At 35.4% G+C, this 16,454-nt stretch overlaps 1 protein-coding gene and 1 non-coding gene across 2 annotated transcripts; both read left to right on the top strand.

Moving 5' to 3' along the window:
- The first annotated feature begins 10,435 nt into the window (after positions 1-10,435).
- LOC104443193 lies at positions 10,436-12,538 on the top strand. Its single transcript, XM_039310917.1, has 7 exons — positions 10,436-10,576; positions 10,670-10,756; positions 10,878-11,084; positions 11,167-11,331; positions 11,765-11,818; positions 11,897-11,950; positions 12,161-12,538. Exons 1-7 carry the CDS (start codon positions 10,436-10,438, stop codon positions 12,536-12,538), a joined length of 1,086 nt encoding a protein of 361 aa, XP_039166851.1.
- Positions 12,539-14,603: 2,065 nt separating this feature from the next.
- LOC104443192 lies at positions 14,604-16,435 on the top strand. The gene is made up of 4 exons (XR_005550275.1): positions 14,604-14,744; positions 15,325-15,495; positions 16,052-16,195; positions 16,307-16,435. It is a non-coding gene; the product is annotated as an uncharacterized LOC104443192 (transcript).
- The last annotated feature ends 19 nt before the right edge of the window (positions 16,436-16,454 follow it).

The raw sequence follows: 16,454 nt of genomic DNA, 5'->3' as shown, positions 1-16,454 counted from the left end.
AAGTGGACGTTTCGTCCAAAAGAGGACAGAGGCTCCTCCTCCTCCTCCTCTTGCTGCTGCTGCTTCTTCTTGGAGCGGTGGTCCTTCTTCTTCTTGTTGTTGGAGCAGTGGTCCACGAAGCAATTCTCCATATCATGGGTAAGTTAATCGATGCTTAGTCCAACTAATGTTGAGGTCCATGTAGTAATTCTCCATATCATGGGTAACTTAATCAATGCTGAGTCAAACTGAGTGGTTTTTTCCCCCGATTTAGGTAACTTCATGTCCAAGACGGAACTCTACAATGGACCATCACAACCGAGTAGTGTGAAGAGAGGGGCCCTACTATGTATTGCAGCAGGAGTGGTCGACACCAGTTTCCTTGTGGTGTTCGCCATTTTTAGTTGCATCTATTGTAAAAGGCAAAGAAAACTTAGGTCCGTTCACCCCGAAGATTAGATGGCAAAGTACCAATAGGTACATTTAATCTGCTTGAATATATTGATGCAATTAAATGTATTGGGCGATCTATAGCTATATGTGCTGCTAATAAAAGATTTGGTTCCCACCACTAGTGATATTTATTGTGTGAGGAAGTGATTTGATTTCAATTGTTTCGTTGAAATACAACCATAATAAAAGGTGTAAGAGAGAATATATAAACGGCATGCAGTTGTTTTAAATCGCGATATATGAAAAACACAGATTATGATCTATACTTAATGTATGAAATGACGACACCATAATTGCAACGTGCAGATGACGTGCGAGTGTCGTGTTGTTGTTGTGCGTGCGATGTGCGGGCTAGGGTGGCAAAATAGGTCAATGACTCATATTTTAATCCACATTTAATGGACTAAGTAGAAAATGGATTAGCTGATGCTTTAATATGAGTTTGAAATAGGTTTATCATAATAGAGCCCAATTGAAAAATGGATCTATCCCAAATCCATTTATAACCCATTAAGAACTCAACTTAGACCTACTACTTTTCAGTTTTTTTTTTCCTTTTTCTTTTTCTTTAATGGGTTCAATGCTTAGTTCAATTGATAATAAAACCAGCAACCGGGGCCGGGGAGGGGGATGTGCATATGTTAGGTTGATTGGATCTTTTTTATCTTAAATTTCTCTTAGTACAACTCAAAAGATACCAATGGCACTCACTTATCATTCTTTCTTACTTCATATAATTTCCAGTACTCCCAAAAAATTGTAATCATAGTCATTTTCTTGTACGTGTAGAAAGTTAGAAAGCTGCAGTTTCAATGAAAAGCTGTTTTGCATACCGAACCATGAGCATACATGGTCCAACTTATTTCACTTGGGAAGAATTGACCAATGTGGATCAAGCAACTGCAGGTGTCGTGTAGATTAATCGAACCAAAGGTTCATATTCCCCATGTTTTGCTAGAAAAAAAGGCTAGCACCGTGCGGACAATGATTTTTCACGCTTCCAAGTTCCATGTCATTTTCTCTATACCAGTTTTCTCGCATGATGATTTACTAATTACGTGGAGGAATGCTGATATAGGATTGACATTGTATTCACTCATACATGTACGAATGTGTAGTACGATGCATAATAATGCTGGAAATTTTGTAGTACTGCGCATATGGGAATAGCAGTCCTCCTAAGTCTAGACATTCTATATTCACCCCGAAAATATTAATTTAGTTGTTTCAATTGAGAGTTTATTTTTTTTTTCTCCCCGATTTAGGTAACTTCATGTCCAAGATAGAGCTATACAGGGGACCATCACAACCGAATAGTATGAAGAGATGGGTCCTACTATATGTACTGCAGGAGGAGTGGTCGCCACTGGTTTCCTCGTGGCGTTCACCACTTTTAGTTGCATCTATTGTAAAAGGCAAAGGAAACTTAAGCTTGTTCACCCGAAGTTTAGATGGCAAAGTACCAATACTTATATTTAATCTGCTTGAATATATTGATGCAATTAAATGTATTGGGCAATCTATAGCTATACGTAATCCTTGTATTGCCATACTTGCTGCTAATGAAAGATTTGGTTCCCATCGCCAGTGATGGTCGTACATTATGTCAGCAGCTTGAGATTACTTTCCAAATCTAATAGGATTTCATCCGTATTGAATTATGCGTTATGAAGACAGCGCACAATATGACGGGTTAGTTCAAAATTATGTTGACCCGTACCAGTCCAATAGTCACGATGATGCTTATTCAACAAATAAGCCAACTTATATCTACTTTCAACTTGGGTTTTTTTTTAAAATTTACGTGTATAATTAGTCATTTCTCCAAACTACCCGCCCACTATTGAAGAACTAAGAGAGAGTAACCATAGAGTCATGGAGTAAAACAAGAGATAGTAGACTTACACAACTCCTAGGATTTTTTCACACAATTTCCTTCTCGAAATTTATAAGTTTAATCACTCACCCACCAATTGGCTCCAATCATGCTAATATGATCTGTAAAGCCTAGTTTCAATCCATATATTACGTGAACCGAGTTGGTCATAGGTAACGCTTATATTGTAAATGGATGTGCTCCGGCAAGCTCGATATTTAGTACTTTTGACCACCTACAAATGATATCATGTAATTGAAACTACTATAATAGAGAAAAGTTCAAATGGTATATCATCAACATACAAGTCATGACGTAAACTAGCATTTATATTACGCTAAAAGTTTGCCAAATGCATCATAATTAAATTATAACAACATGCAACTAAACATGAATTCAAAATTTCCCAAAAAAAGAAAAAGAAAAAAAGAAAAGACTCATCGCTAAAACCTGATTTTTCCTCTAAAGGTGCACTTTTTTATTTATCATATTTTGTTCCTTCTTAATATATTCTAAACATTGCATGAATGGACATTTAGATTACTCTAAACATGATGGTTTGGTACTAACAAACCATAACGGCGTGAATTGAACCGTATTAGGACAGAAACATGCGAGTTTCACCCCCAAAGCTTTTACTAAGGTAAAAAGGATGCTCTGGAACCGTTTTCGGAGCCATACAAGAACCCCTCAGCGTGCGAAAATCAGCTAGATAGCGGGTGTAGAGTGCTCATTTTGTTTGGAAAATATTTCTAAGTAATTTTAATTATTCTAAAACTAAAATTTTCCAACCCGTTTAATCATTAATTTGTTGCATATATAATTATGAAATTAGGGATCGACCTGGCCACCTAACAAAAATAATTTCCCCTGAGTATGAGAAGCATTTGCATTAATAATAACAATAGAATCTTATTAAAATTTCGAATCGTCATGAACGTGTATCGTCTATGTTTCTTGAGATTTGAATTAGAAACCAAGAGCATCCCGTGCCTTTTCGCATTTCTCTATTCTTTATGTTATCTTGCCGTGGAGTGGGTGCTGCTATCGAACCGGTAGGCCAATAATTCTTGAGAGAGGTTCTTGGGCCATGTAAAGACGTTAGGGTTTAGCAAATTTGGTCTTGTCTTTGTAGTCTCAGTGAGCTTGGGCTAAGTTTGGTGGTTCTCGGAGGAGTTTGGAGTTTATTACTGTGGGCTTGGTGCAATCTTGATAAATATGGGCCTGCCCTGGGTTTTTCTCACTTGGGCTTTGGTTACGTCAAATTTAGGAAGATGGGCCGGCCGGCCTTTAGTCTGGGCTGGCTCTCGGCCTGGCTGGCTAATATTTGGGTTTAGGCTGGTGTGTGCTTAGATTAGAAAATGGGATTTGGGCTGGGCTTAGGTTTATATTAGATAGTTGGGCTTCAGGGAATTAGGTTTAGGTGTAGTTTAGGGCTTTGGTCGGACCGGGCTTGGTGTAGGAGCCAGGCCCGATTTTTGGCCCAGCTGGGGAGTCTAATTGGACTAGATCCGGAGATCTGACCCGGGTCCCTATTTTCGACAAAAAATGTTCTCTCTCTCTCTCTCTCTTTTTTAAGAATATATATTAAAAACATATTATTTTGGAAAAAATATTTTAAAAAGTATTTTTTGGGAAAATATATTTTAAAAATCATAAAATTTAAAAAATAGTGGAGGAATAGAAAAGATTAGGCATTATGAATAGTCACCAAAAATGATTACATATATGCATGTAAACCTAGAGAAAGTCACCAAATTTCTCTCTTATCACACCTCTATTTGGAGGACGCTCGCCTTGTGTGACAACAAATCCACCATGTGGGATTCTCCATGTCGCATCTCTCTCTCTCTCTCTCTCTCTCTCTCTCTCTCTCTCTCTCTCTCTCTCTCTATGTGACATAGTCTATGAGGAAATTAACGTAACTTGATTTTATTAGGAAGAAACTTGATAAAATTAATGGTGCTAGTGAAACTTTTCACATTGATCGTATTAAGAAAATAATATTATTCCACACTTAATTTGCGTTTTTTCACTAAAAATTTCATAATAAAGAAAAATATTTTTCATGAAAATCATTTTCAATTTTCATTTACTTATTGATTTAGGCAAAATGATTTCTACCATTTTCTCCAATCTAAGCTTGTTTTTTAGTCCATAGAAAACGTTTTTCGTAAATAAATTAATTTTTTTGTCATGAAAATACCAGCAAGTCAAAAAAAAAAAAAAAATTTCTAAAAATAGTTTTCTTTCAAATAAAGGATCCTTAATTAGGGATGAGGGTTTTAGGTTCTAGTTGAAACAGGTTCTTTTTTTTTTTTTTTTTTTTTTTTGGAACTTAAGACCTACTTTACATACCATAGAACCTAGAACCTAACCAATCATGGGTTTTATAGACTAACTAGGTTCTACCTATATTATAAATTGAACGATTGTAATAAATTAAAACTTTTGACGATCATTACTTGCTGTTATAATTTACTAACTATAACTTGTATTTATACATACAAAAATAATGAATATTAATAAAGTAAAAGTCTCGATTATAAAATGGAAGCTCAGACTAATGCTTTCAAATTATACTCATTATCAAAAAGCATGGAATATCGTAAAATTGTGCAAAGATATGAATCGAGAAAAATATTAAAACTTATTTAAGGTTTTAGGTTATAGGTTGCAGATTCCAAGTTCTAGTGACATCCAATTAAGAACCCGGAACCTACTTGTCGAAAAAGATTCCTTATTTTTTGGATCTTAGAACCTACCTTGCATGCCTTGGAACCTGAGACCTACAAATTTCCACTAGTCCAATTCTCAAATTCTAGGTTCTATTTTGAAACAATACTCACCCATACCCTTAATTGAGCTGTGTAATCAACCAATCAAGATGATCAACATTACCCGCAATAACACAATGCATGTAAGGAGAGAGCATGTTGCCTATTTTTTGGTAAATCTAATGAAATAGAGAGACTTGAGAAGACAAACTGAGGAAAAAAAATGTTCCAAAAGGTTAAAAATGATTGCCAATTTCTTCAAACCTTTGGACTTGATCATTGATTGCTTGGTTTTAGTAGGACGAAGGACCGTCATGAAAAATGTATCGAACTCTTTGACAGTAGTTATGCATGATGTGAACCTGGCAGATTTTTAAGAACTAGTGGAAAACATGCATTTTCACTATAAAATTTGACAATCATGCCTTATTTCAAGGTAAGCTTTAGACCCTGCATGCTCTTATCTTTGACCCATAAGGACCTTAACTCGTAACGCTTTAATGCCTTTTCTTCTTTTCCTTTTTGGTAAAAGACTATTAGCATGATGGATTTATTTGTTAAATAAATTGCTGATATGGTATAATGAGCTAATCACAACATCCTCGCAATAAAAGTCTCAAATTATTCCAATTTGCATTTAAATATTGAACATTCTTATCTTTAAATAGTTTTTTTTTCTCTACTACCATTACCACGATATAAAATTAACTACACAAGTACCTCTTGCACAAAATCCATGAAAAGAGAATGCATGAATATCAAAGGTCCCTTTTGCCGAAATTCGGGTTTACTACTGCCATAAGATATAAATCATTAAATTTCCTGAAAAAAAAAAAAGAAACGAATTAGGGAAAATTAGTAGAATTAGCTTAATAGATTTTACATATGTTGAACTTAGAAATAAGTGGGTAGACAATTAATGTGGACAACGCCCTTAAATTTGGCCGGAGAACAAAACGTATTCGTCAGAACGTTCACAGTATAAAGGCCAGTTTTAGCCCAAGCATTGCTCATTAACCCTATCTCAAAGCTCCATCACCACCGTGCAATACAGAATTAAAGTCTCGCCATTGTTGTCTGTATTCTTCGGTGTTTCTCTGTGTGAAGTTGGAAACATTTCAGAGGATGAAGACAGTTTTTTTTTTTTTTTTTGGTAGAAGAAGACAGAGTTAAAGAAACAGGAAAATAATAATATTTAAAAAATTCAATTTTTAAAATATTATTAAAAATTGTTCATGTACAACTATCAACATCGTTTAGGTCAGCGATATCCGGCTAAAATTGGCCGGATGAACTACAATTGACAAAAAGTGATAATATTTAGGACTGAATTGGTAAAATTGAATGGTTTATGATTGAATTGACAAAAGTACAACATATTTGAGGCTATTGTTCAAATTTTCCATTAATTCTTAAAATAACTAGTATATACACCCGCTCAGCTCATATAGCATCATATTGTGATATATCCATCTAAAATTTGCAAATTGGTCCCCTAAACCGAAATATATTCATATATGTAAACATCTCGTGTGTTAATTAATTTATCTCAATCTCCACCACTTATTATCTCTAATAATTTAAATGGCAATTAAGTTGTTAGCAGAACTGTTTCACATGGAGTCATTCTACTGACAATGAAAACTTAGAATTTTAATTAGGTAAGGTATGAAAGCAAAAAGAGATAGAATTATTTAGAACAGTTCAATGAAACAGAGAGACTTTAGAAGACTATTAGGAAAAAAAATTCCAAAAGGTACTATACATTAGAAGCAAGGCTAATGCCCATATTTATAGAAATATTTATCAAGTCGAAACAATAACAAAACAACATGATATTGAGGGGAAAAAAAAAAAGATGATTGCCAACTTTTTCCGAGCTTAGTATAAAATTTCAGTCGGTCAAGGAACTGTCTTGGCAGAATTTCAAAGATAAGTGGAAAACATGCATTTCAATGGGAAAAAAAATGGCGACCATGCCTTATTTCACGGTAAACATAACGCACGACTCTTTAATGCCTTCTTTCTTTCTTTCTTTCTTTTTTTGCCCCCTTTTTTTCCTTATTGTTAGCAAAGACAATTCTCGTGATAGATTTACACATGAATTTAGACTTCGTATGTTAAATGCATTGCCGATCTGGTATGAGGATCTACTCACAATGTCCTCTTTAACTAGTTTTCTCTATTTCTCTACGTGCCATTGCCATTAGATATATAACAAGCTAACCAAATACATTCTTTTGTTTCATTCATGCTGTCGCTCTTGCACAAAATCCATCAAAAGAGAATGCATGAATGTCAAAGGTTCCTTTTTTCTGAAATTCGGGGTTACTGCTGCCCCAAGATAAAGTTAAGAGAGCCAGTTTAATATATTTTATATATGTTGCACTAGGAAATAAAGTGGATGGAGAATAAATGAAGGATTATTAACCTAAAAGCAAGTTGTTGACCTCCATATGCGGACAAGGCCCTTAAATTTGGCCAAAGTACAAAACGGCTTCGTGGTGACTTTCACAGTATATAGGCATGTGTAGCCCAAGCACTGCTTATTACCACACTGCTTATTAACAGTATCTCCAAGCTCCTTCGCCGCCACGCAACACAGAATGAAACTCTTGCAATTGATGTTCGTATTCTTCGGTGTTTCTCTGTGCGAGGTGGGAAACATTTCAGAAGACGTCGACTTAGATTTGGAAAGACAGGTCAAGATGATGAATAGGCCACCGGTTAAGACATTTGTGGTAATAATCTCTCTAACAATCTGGCAATGCCCTGATTTTTGTGGTTTTATGTTATGCTGCTGCAATTTATATTCTTAATTAAGTTTCACAAAAGCATCATACATTCGACCAACCATCAATCGTGTTTGATGTTTTTATGTAGACTGAGGTGGCCGATACCATCGATTGTATTGACACTGATAAACAACTATTGCTACAACATCCTTTGTTGAAGAATCACAAAATTCAGGTGATACTTCATTGATTTTTCCTTTTATGAAAAAAAAAAGCATCTTGCCTAAAACATTCTTCTTGGCATTCTATAATCGGTTTCTTTTTCTTGTAGAAAGAACCAACATTACACTTAACTAGCTTTGGTTGGCTCTTTTCGCGTATAAAATCTGTACAACTTGATCATAGAGAATCATGTACAATGGGAACTGTACCGATTCCTCGAGTAATAAAGAAAGATTTGATCGGGGCGAGAGCGCGAAAGCCTTAACAAGGATGACTTCCTCAACAGCTTCAAGGCAGAATGCTTTTCAATCTAATCAACACAAACTCGCTCTCTGTGGGTAGACGCGTGCGTGTTTGTCTCCACACCTGCACGCTCTGTATTTTCTTTAACGCTATATTTGGAATAGAGAGAAGACATTTCAGCAAAGGAGATAATCATGAAACAACATGACTCGAATCTTGATAATACACCATTGAATCTGGGTTTCAAGCATAATTAGCCCTGGGTTGGACGTGCTATCTCTTATTGGTAAATTTCAACCTGTGTTTATAAGTGGCAAAAAATATTGATAAATAACAAAAACCAGTTGTTGGTAAATTACCAACACTTTCATGAAATTACTATCTTTTTTTTTTGTTGATAATTTGCAAATTACCGACATTTGTATTACGAACAAATTTTTATTTGGATTACTTACGAATGTTTCGAGTTCAATAATTTTTAATGAAATTACCAACCTTAATTAGAGTAACTTACTAGCTTTTGTTATATTAAATATGAATTATTTATGGGTTACCAACTCTCATTTAAGTTTCTTACCAACCTTTATGTTCTTTTTAATTTATTGACTTTTCTATTGAGTACAAACTTTTATTTGACTTGGCAAGTAACCATACACCAACCTAACTTATTGTGACTCACCAACTATTCTATCATTGAATTATTATATAGTATTGGGTATCCAACTCTTATATGAGTTATATATTGATATTTATTTGTATTTATTTTAATTTGCCAATTTTCTTCTCGTTCACAAACTTTCATTTGCATTTTTTTAGTAATGCCTTAAATTTACAACTTTTTATTTTATTTTATTATTATTTTACCAACACTTATTGGAGTGCTTTATCAACTGTTCTTTGATTAAGTTACCAATTAATTTTGGGTTACTAAAATCTCATTTAACTTACTTACCAAGTTTATTTTTCATTTAATCACCAACTTTTATTGACAATCTTCAGTTTGTAAACGATAAGAGAACGTGTTTTTTGTTGTCATTCATAACAAAGTTGGTAACTTATCAAAATTACATACACGTTAGTATCTTACTTTGATAAAAGTTAATAATGCAAACTAGTTGGCAACTTAATCCAACAAAGCTGATGATCTCTCTAATTAAGGTTGGTATTTTCTGAAAATAGTTGATAAATTGAATGAGTTAGGATGCAAGGCACATAAAAGTTGGCAATTCAATAGAAAATTAAAAAAAGAGAAAAACAAATGAACATTGCTAACCAACTCAAGTTAGAGTGATGAACCAAAACTAGTTGATAACTTAATGGGATAAAAGTTGGTCAGTCACACATATGAAGATCGGTGAATTCATAAAAGGGACTCCTGTAAGTAATGACAAATGAAAGTTGGTAAATCATAACGAAAATTGATAAATTGAAAATTAAGCAAATAGGCGGTGATAAATAACTCAAACGAGAGTTTGTGATCATAATTAGTTGATAGTTTAATTTGGAAAAAAATTGGCGAATCTAAGGCATTTCTAAGAAAAACAAATCAAGTTTCGTAGAAGATAAGAAAAGTTAGTCATTTCTAAAATGATTAAAAGTTATCAACAAATTACCATGTAATTAGGAGCATTTTTTTTTTATCATCTACATTTTTACGCTTATGAGCTCTTTTAGGAATCTACTGGCACGGAGAAAAAACCCTTTTTTCTTAAGGGAATAGTAGAATCTCTAAAGGATCAGAGTCACAAATTGAAGCTAATTGAAAATGGATGTGTCTATGATGATTTTTCAAGGTTCCATAAATCTCAACTGGTCAGCTGAGTTGGCCAAAACAACTCTTGCATAAATGCTGGAGTCATAGTTGTGGTTTTCTTTTCTCTTACTTTGTGTAACCTTAAAAGAAAATTAGGCCAAAGAGGAAAAGTAGATAACGGTTTTGGGAAGAGTCTAAATTCGGTAAATAAATCAGAGAGTACAGTTGTAATCTTACAGGAACTCATCAAAACCTCCTTCCCTAAATGTCATGATCATTGCTGGCCCAAGATGGAAAAAGGTACTTGCTGAGTTTGAACCGGCTCAATTTGGGATCTGAGCTCTGTATATAAAACTCTAGTCTTCCTTACAAGGTGTAGCAACTTCCTGGTGTCACCATGGCTTTCAAACAAGTAGCGTTTGTATTGGTTTTGCTTTCGGTGTCCAGGTCTAAAGCTACAAATATATCGAAAGATGATGACATTGATTTGGAAGAGCAACTCAAGCTTCTAAACAAGCCGCCGATCAAGACATTCCTGGTAATGTAATAGACACCCAGTGAAACATTTTCATCTTCCTAAATCATTTCCTGGTAATAATATTATCTTCTTCTTTTTTTCCCTGGCGTGGAGACTGAGGAAGGAGATATTATTGATTGTATTGACATTGACAAACAACCGGCGATCGATCATCCTTTACTTAAGAATCACAAAATTCAGGTTAATGTTATTCCATATTTCATTCGTAATTTACTTGCAGGATGCATTGTTGAGTGATGTGCATAAGTAAAACTTTCTACTATGTGCTAACTATGTACTCTCTTTCTTTTTTGTTTAATAGAGAAAACCCAAATTGCCTCTCAGTAACTTCTCCAAAACTTCCTCTGCTACCAAGTATATACAATTTCGATCAAGAAAACCTTGTCCAATTGGAACAGTTCCTATCCAACGAATCAAAAAGGAAGATTTGATAAGGACAAGATCCCTTCCTAAAATGCCTTCTGTGAATATGGTCGAAATTGAAGATGCACCGCCTTCCGGGCAACATGTACTCTCTCCCTCCCTCCCTCCCTCCCTCCCTTCCCCCTCTCAATAACATATATGTTTGATTTGATATATGTATTTTTCAGCGAGTCTTCCTGAGCCACGATCACACTTATCTCATAAAGTATGGTGCTAGCGGATACATCTCTGTCTACAATATAAGCACAGCTCTAGATCAATTTAGTTCACATAATATATGGATTGAGACCGGACCTCCTGATCATATTAGCATGATCGTAGCCGGTTGGCGGGTAAGTATATTTTACTACATATACATAAGATTTAGATGAGGATTTCAACCTAATTTTTATTTTAAAGTTCCATGAATGCCCTTATGTGCTATTAAAATGTATGACCGCACTTTTTTTGTTGTATAATCGGAAAAACATCATCATTACTTGTTCAAATTACTTGCTATGTAATTCCATAAATTTTCCGTGTGCTAAATGTAAATTTTAATGTTATTTTCATTCTACAACAGCTATTTAAAATTCTTTTTTTTTGTATGATTTGAATTTAAAAACATTATATTTTCTTCTTTTTAACGCTATTAATTTTTTTCCCCACTTTTTCCCTAGTAGTATCAAGACAAGAATTCGGTTTTAAATGGTATTGGTAGCACCTTTCTGAATCTAGCGACTTACGGTCAATATTTTTAGTGACAATTATATATTGTTGTATTAGGTCGATCCATTGCTGAATGCCGATGGTCTAACTCGACTGTTTACATATTGGACGGTATTCCATCTTGATCTTTGCGAACTTCAATAAATTTGTACGCCAATATTTTTAAAACCAGAACGTTATTGGTAACAGGGAGATGGTTTCCGCGATGGTTGCTACAACACATTCTGCCAAGGTTTTGTTCAGGTGGATAGAGTAATAACTCCCAATTATCCATTAACCCCAGTTTCCACATATGGCGGACCCATATATGAACTCAAAATTGAAGTCTCGCAGATGATTTCAGTTATTCTATTTGATGTAGAGACTCGACTTTTCACGACAATCATTCAGCAAATGTGAACCTGAACGTGTAGTTATGATCGCTTCCATTGTTGTTGTCCATGTTCATTGCAGGACATAGCGACTGGGAATTGGTGGCTTCGCGTTCATGACCCGCCGATCAACGTGGGCTACTGGCCAAAGGAGTTATTCGTGAATTTACGCAATGGCTCACTGCATGCGGCGTGGGGAGGAGTCGCTAAAGAAGGCACAAATGGGTATTGCCCGCCCATGGGCAATGGTCATATGCCGGATGTGTATACTGATAAAGCAGCGTATTTCAGAAAGGTCCAATGGATGAATGCAAATGGAGAGAGTTTTCATCCTTACAAAAATTTGCCCAAGGTGGTGGACACGCCCAGTTGTTATAATCTGCTGAATCTGAAACTTATGCGAGATCCATGGGGTTATCTTTTCACCTTCGGAGGTCCAGGAGGATACTGCAGAGCATGAGGGCATTCTCTTTGTATGCTTATGTTTTGGGTGTAGCAGATAAATAATGAGAAGGAAATGAAAGTCGCATATTTATAGGCGAAGTGCATTTTGAAAGCGAATAGCCCGTGTTGTCTTATATAACGTGATGAATGACTTGGGAAATTTTAGTTCAGACATGAAGGAAATTCATGTGAAGATGTCCAAGAACGAAAGATTTAGAAGCTGCATTGATTCTTGTTTCCGGTTTTCTAGTTTGACTCGAATAGCTGTACTTACGCTCAGTATTGCCTAACAAAGTTGGTCACACGCCCTCGTGCGCACGCACGTGCACGAAATCAAACTTGGCAAGACAATATCATATCGGAAAGGCTGATCTGATTTCGCCTTTAACCATGAGCATTTAACATTAGAGCAAAAGAGCGGCTTCTTCTATTCTTTTCTTTTTTGAGATGTATGTGCGTACGATGTTATTTGAATTAGCAGCTTCAACAGGAAGTGAGTTTTCATCACATGGTACAAAATACCTACTTAGACCCGTCGAATGGAAGAATCAGGTTGGGTTTGGATAAATGGTTCAACCCAAATTGACTTATTTAACCCATTTTGATCTATTTATATTTGATGCAAATTTTAACTATTCATACCCGACCCAATCAGTACCCAATTAAAACCCAACTCGACTCGGAATCCATTTAAATGACTTTTCCCCTTAAATTGTTGCCTTTGAAGAGTGGGTGACTCCATGGACCAACTTGTCAACTTAGTGAGAGAACTCGGGGTCGGGTTATGAATGAATGCATGAAGGTGGGGTGAAATTCAATATGAATTTTAACTACTCATATTCAACCCAATCAATACCCGATTAAAACCCAACTTGACTTAGAATCCATTTAAGTGACTTTTCTCCTTAAATTGTTGCGCCTTTGAAGAGTAGGTGACTCCATGACCAAATTGTCAAATTAGTGAGAGAACTCAGGGGTGGGTTATGAACAAGGGCATGAAGGTGGGTTGAAATTTTGGCCCAAGTCATCCATAAATCATAAACGTGTTCAGGCTTTGGATTTTTTGTAGCGACTTGACTTTCATTTAAACTTCGGGAAAAGTACCAAAAAAGTCCTGAACCTATTGCATTAGTATTAATTCAGTCTTAAACTTTTCGATTGGACCAATTCAGTCCTAAACTTTTTAATATTGGTACCAATTCAGTCTATCCGCCAATTTTGGTTGGCCGGCACTGACGTGGACATCGGCAAGTGACCGGACGCTCACGTGACGATTTTTATGATTTTTTTATTAATCATATAATTTTCCCTAAACCATTTTTTTTCTAACGGTCGGGCCCTCTTATGCTAGCCATAATTTTCTTCATATTCAAGAAAATTGATTCTGTGGGCCCTCGTATGATTTTGTTTCTCAACTTAAGCTTGCAATAAGGAAACATACAATTAAAAAAGAAAAAAAAAAAAGGGAAATATAGATTCGAAAAATTGAAACCAATTCAAGAAGTTTGGGAGTGGCTAGCATCCTCTACAAAATGATGGTGAGACGGTCAAAGGCCAGCCACAATTTTTTTTTAAGCAAATCAATAGACTTCCTAAACCATTTTTTCTAACGGTTGGGCCCTCTTATGCTAGCCATAATTTTCTTCATATTCAGGAAAAATGATTCTGTGGGCCCTCGTATGATTTTGTTGCTCAACTTAATAAGGAAAAATAAAATTAAAAAAAAGAAAAAGAAAAAAGTGAAATATAGATTCAAAAAATTGAAACCGATTCAAGAAGTTTGGGAGTGGCTAGCATCCTCTACAAAATGACAGTGAGATGGTCAAAGGCCAGCCATAAATTTTTTTAAAGCAAATTAGTAGACTTCCTAAACCATTTTCCTAACGGTTTGGTAAATAATCCGAGCACAGTTTTAATCTTATAATAACTCAACAAAATTTCCTTCGCTTAATGTCATGATTATCCCACGCCAAAGCGGAAAAGATGCTTGCTGAGTTTGAACCTACTCCATTTGGAATCTAAGCTCATAATATAATACTCTAGTCCTCCTTTCCCAGCTGTAGCAACTTCCTGATATCACCATGGCATTGAAACAAGTAGTGTTTGTACTAGTTTTGCTTCCAATCTACAGGTGTAGAGCTACAAATATATCCAAAAATTATGACATCGAATTGGAAGAGCAGCTCAAGCTTCTAAACAAGCCGCCAATCGAGACATTCCTGGTAATGGGTTAGAAACCCGGCGAAATTGTTTCATCTTTCTAGACCATTTCCTGCTAGCAATAGTAGTCAATTATTTTTTATTTTTATTTTTTGGCATGGAGACCGAGGAAGGAGATACTATTTGATTGTGTCGATATTGATAAACAATTGGCACTCAATCATCCTTTACTAAAAAATCACAAAGTTCAGGTTAATAGTATTCCACTATTCATTCGTTTACTTGCCGGATGGATTGTTGAAAAATGCACATAAGTAAAACTTTTTATTATGTGTTAACTGCATCTCTTTTTTTCTTTTTGTGTATTTTTGTTTAATGGAGAGCATCCAATTTACCTGTTGGGTCCTTCTCCAAAACTTTCCTATGGTACAAAGTATGTGCAATTTCGATTAAGAAAACCTTGTCCGATTGGAACAGTTCCCTTTCAACGAATCAAAAAAGAAGATTTGATAAGGATAAGGTCCCTTCCTAAAATGCCTAATCTGAATATGTTTGGAGCTCCTCCCGATGTACATGTACTCTCTCTCTCTCTCTCTCTCTGAAAAATACACATATGATCAATCCAATATGTGTATTTTTCAGCATGTAACCATACGGTTCGATCAACCTGATGTCATTATCATAAAGTATGGTAGTAGCGCATATATCTCTGTCCACAACTTAACTGTAGCTCAAGGTCAATATAGTGCGCATAACATATGGATTTCAACTGGACCATTGGATCGACTCAGCATGGTTGTAGCCGGTTGGCAGGTAAGTATATTTTATTGTGCATAATTAAAATTTGAAGGAGGATTTCAGCCTTACTTTTTCAAAGTTCTATGGATGCCCATATGTACTGTTTAAATTATGATGTATAATAAGAAAAATATCATAATTACCTATTAATACTCGATATATAGTTCCATAAATCTTCCATATTTTGAATGTAAATTTTAATCCTTTTTAATATACACTTGTGTGAATGATTTGGATTTGAAAAGGTTCTATTTTTTTTTACTCAATTAAATTTTTTTGTCACTCTTTCCTAGTATCACAAAGACAAGCATTTTATTTAAGGTATTGGTCAGCTATCGCATGAATGTAGCTACGTATGGTTTGCATTTTCCATTGAAATTATATGTTGTTGTATTAGGTCAATCCCGATGTAGGTGGCGATAATCTTGCTCAAACTAATTACATATTGGACGGTATCTCTTCAAGTTCTTTACAAACTTCAATAAATTCGTAAATCAAATATCTTTTCTTTCCGTTTATATAGCTAGCATTATCCTGATTTATCTTGAAATTAAAGCATTATTGGTACTAGGGAAATGGTTGGCGCAATGGTTGCTACAACACGAACTGCGCAGGTTTTGTACAGATGGACAGAACCGTGACTCTCAATTATCCAATTCCAACAGTTTCTAAAGATGGTGGACCCATATATGAACTCAAAATTGATACTTCCCAGGTGATTTCAGTCCTTCTATACATGATCAAGAGACTCGACTGGAACTCAATAAATGATAACCTGAACGTGTATTTATGATTGCTTCCACTGTTGTTGCCGATGTTGTCGCAGGACAGGGTGACTGGGAATTGGTGGCTGCGCGTTCATGACCCGCCGATCGATGTGGGCCATTGGCCCAAGGCGTTATTCAATTTTTTACAGGATGGAACGTCCGCCGTGGCGTGGGGGAGGAACCGCTAAAGAAAGCGAGGATGGGAAT

This window comes from Eucalyptus grandis, chromosome 4, assembly GCF_016545825.1.
Source record: "Eucalyptus grandis isolate ANBG69807.140 chromosome 4, ASM1654582v1, whole genome shotgun sequence".
Taxonomy (NCBI): domain Eukaryota; kingdom Viridiplantae; phylum Streptophyta; class Magnoliopsida; order Myrtales; family Myrtaceae; genus Eucalyptus; species Eucalyptus grandis.
Note: the sequence above shows the minus strand (reverse complement) of the source record. Positions and strands in the feature narration are given on the sequence as shown.

Bases quoted from the DNA above. Each gene is read 5' to 3' on its own strand.
- LOC104443193 (XM_039310917.1), top strand. From the start codon at position 10,436: ATGGCTTTCAAACAAGTAGCGTTTGTATTGGTTTTGCTTTCGGTGTCC. The intron at 10,577-10,669 runs GTAATGTAATAG...CCTGGCGTGGAG, and splicing joins CGCCGATCAAGACATTCCTG to ACTGAGGAAGGAGATATTAT. The intron at 11,819-11,896 runs GTATTCCATCTT...TATTGGTAACAG, and splicing joins GACTGTTTACATATTGGACG to GGAGATGGTTTCCGCGATGG.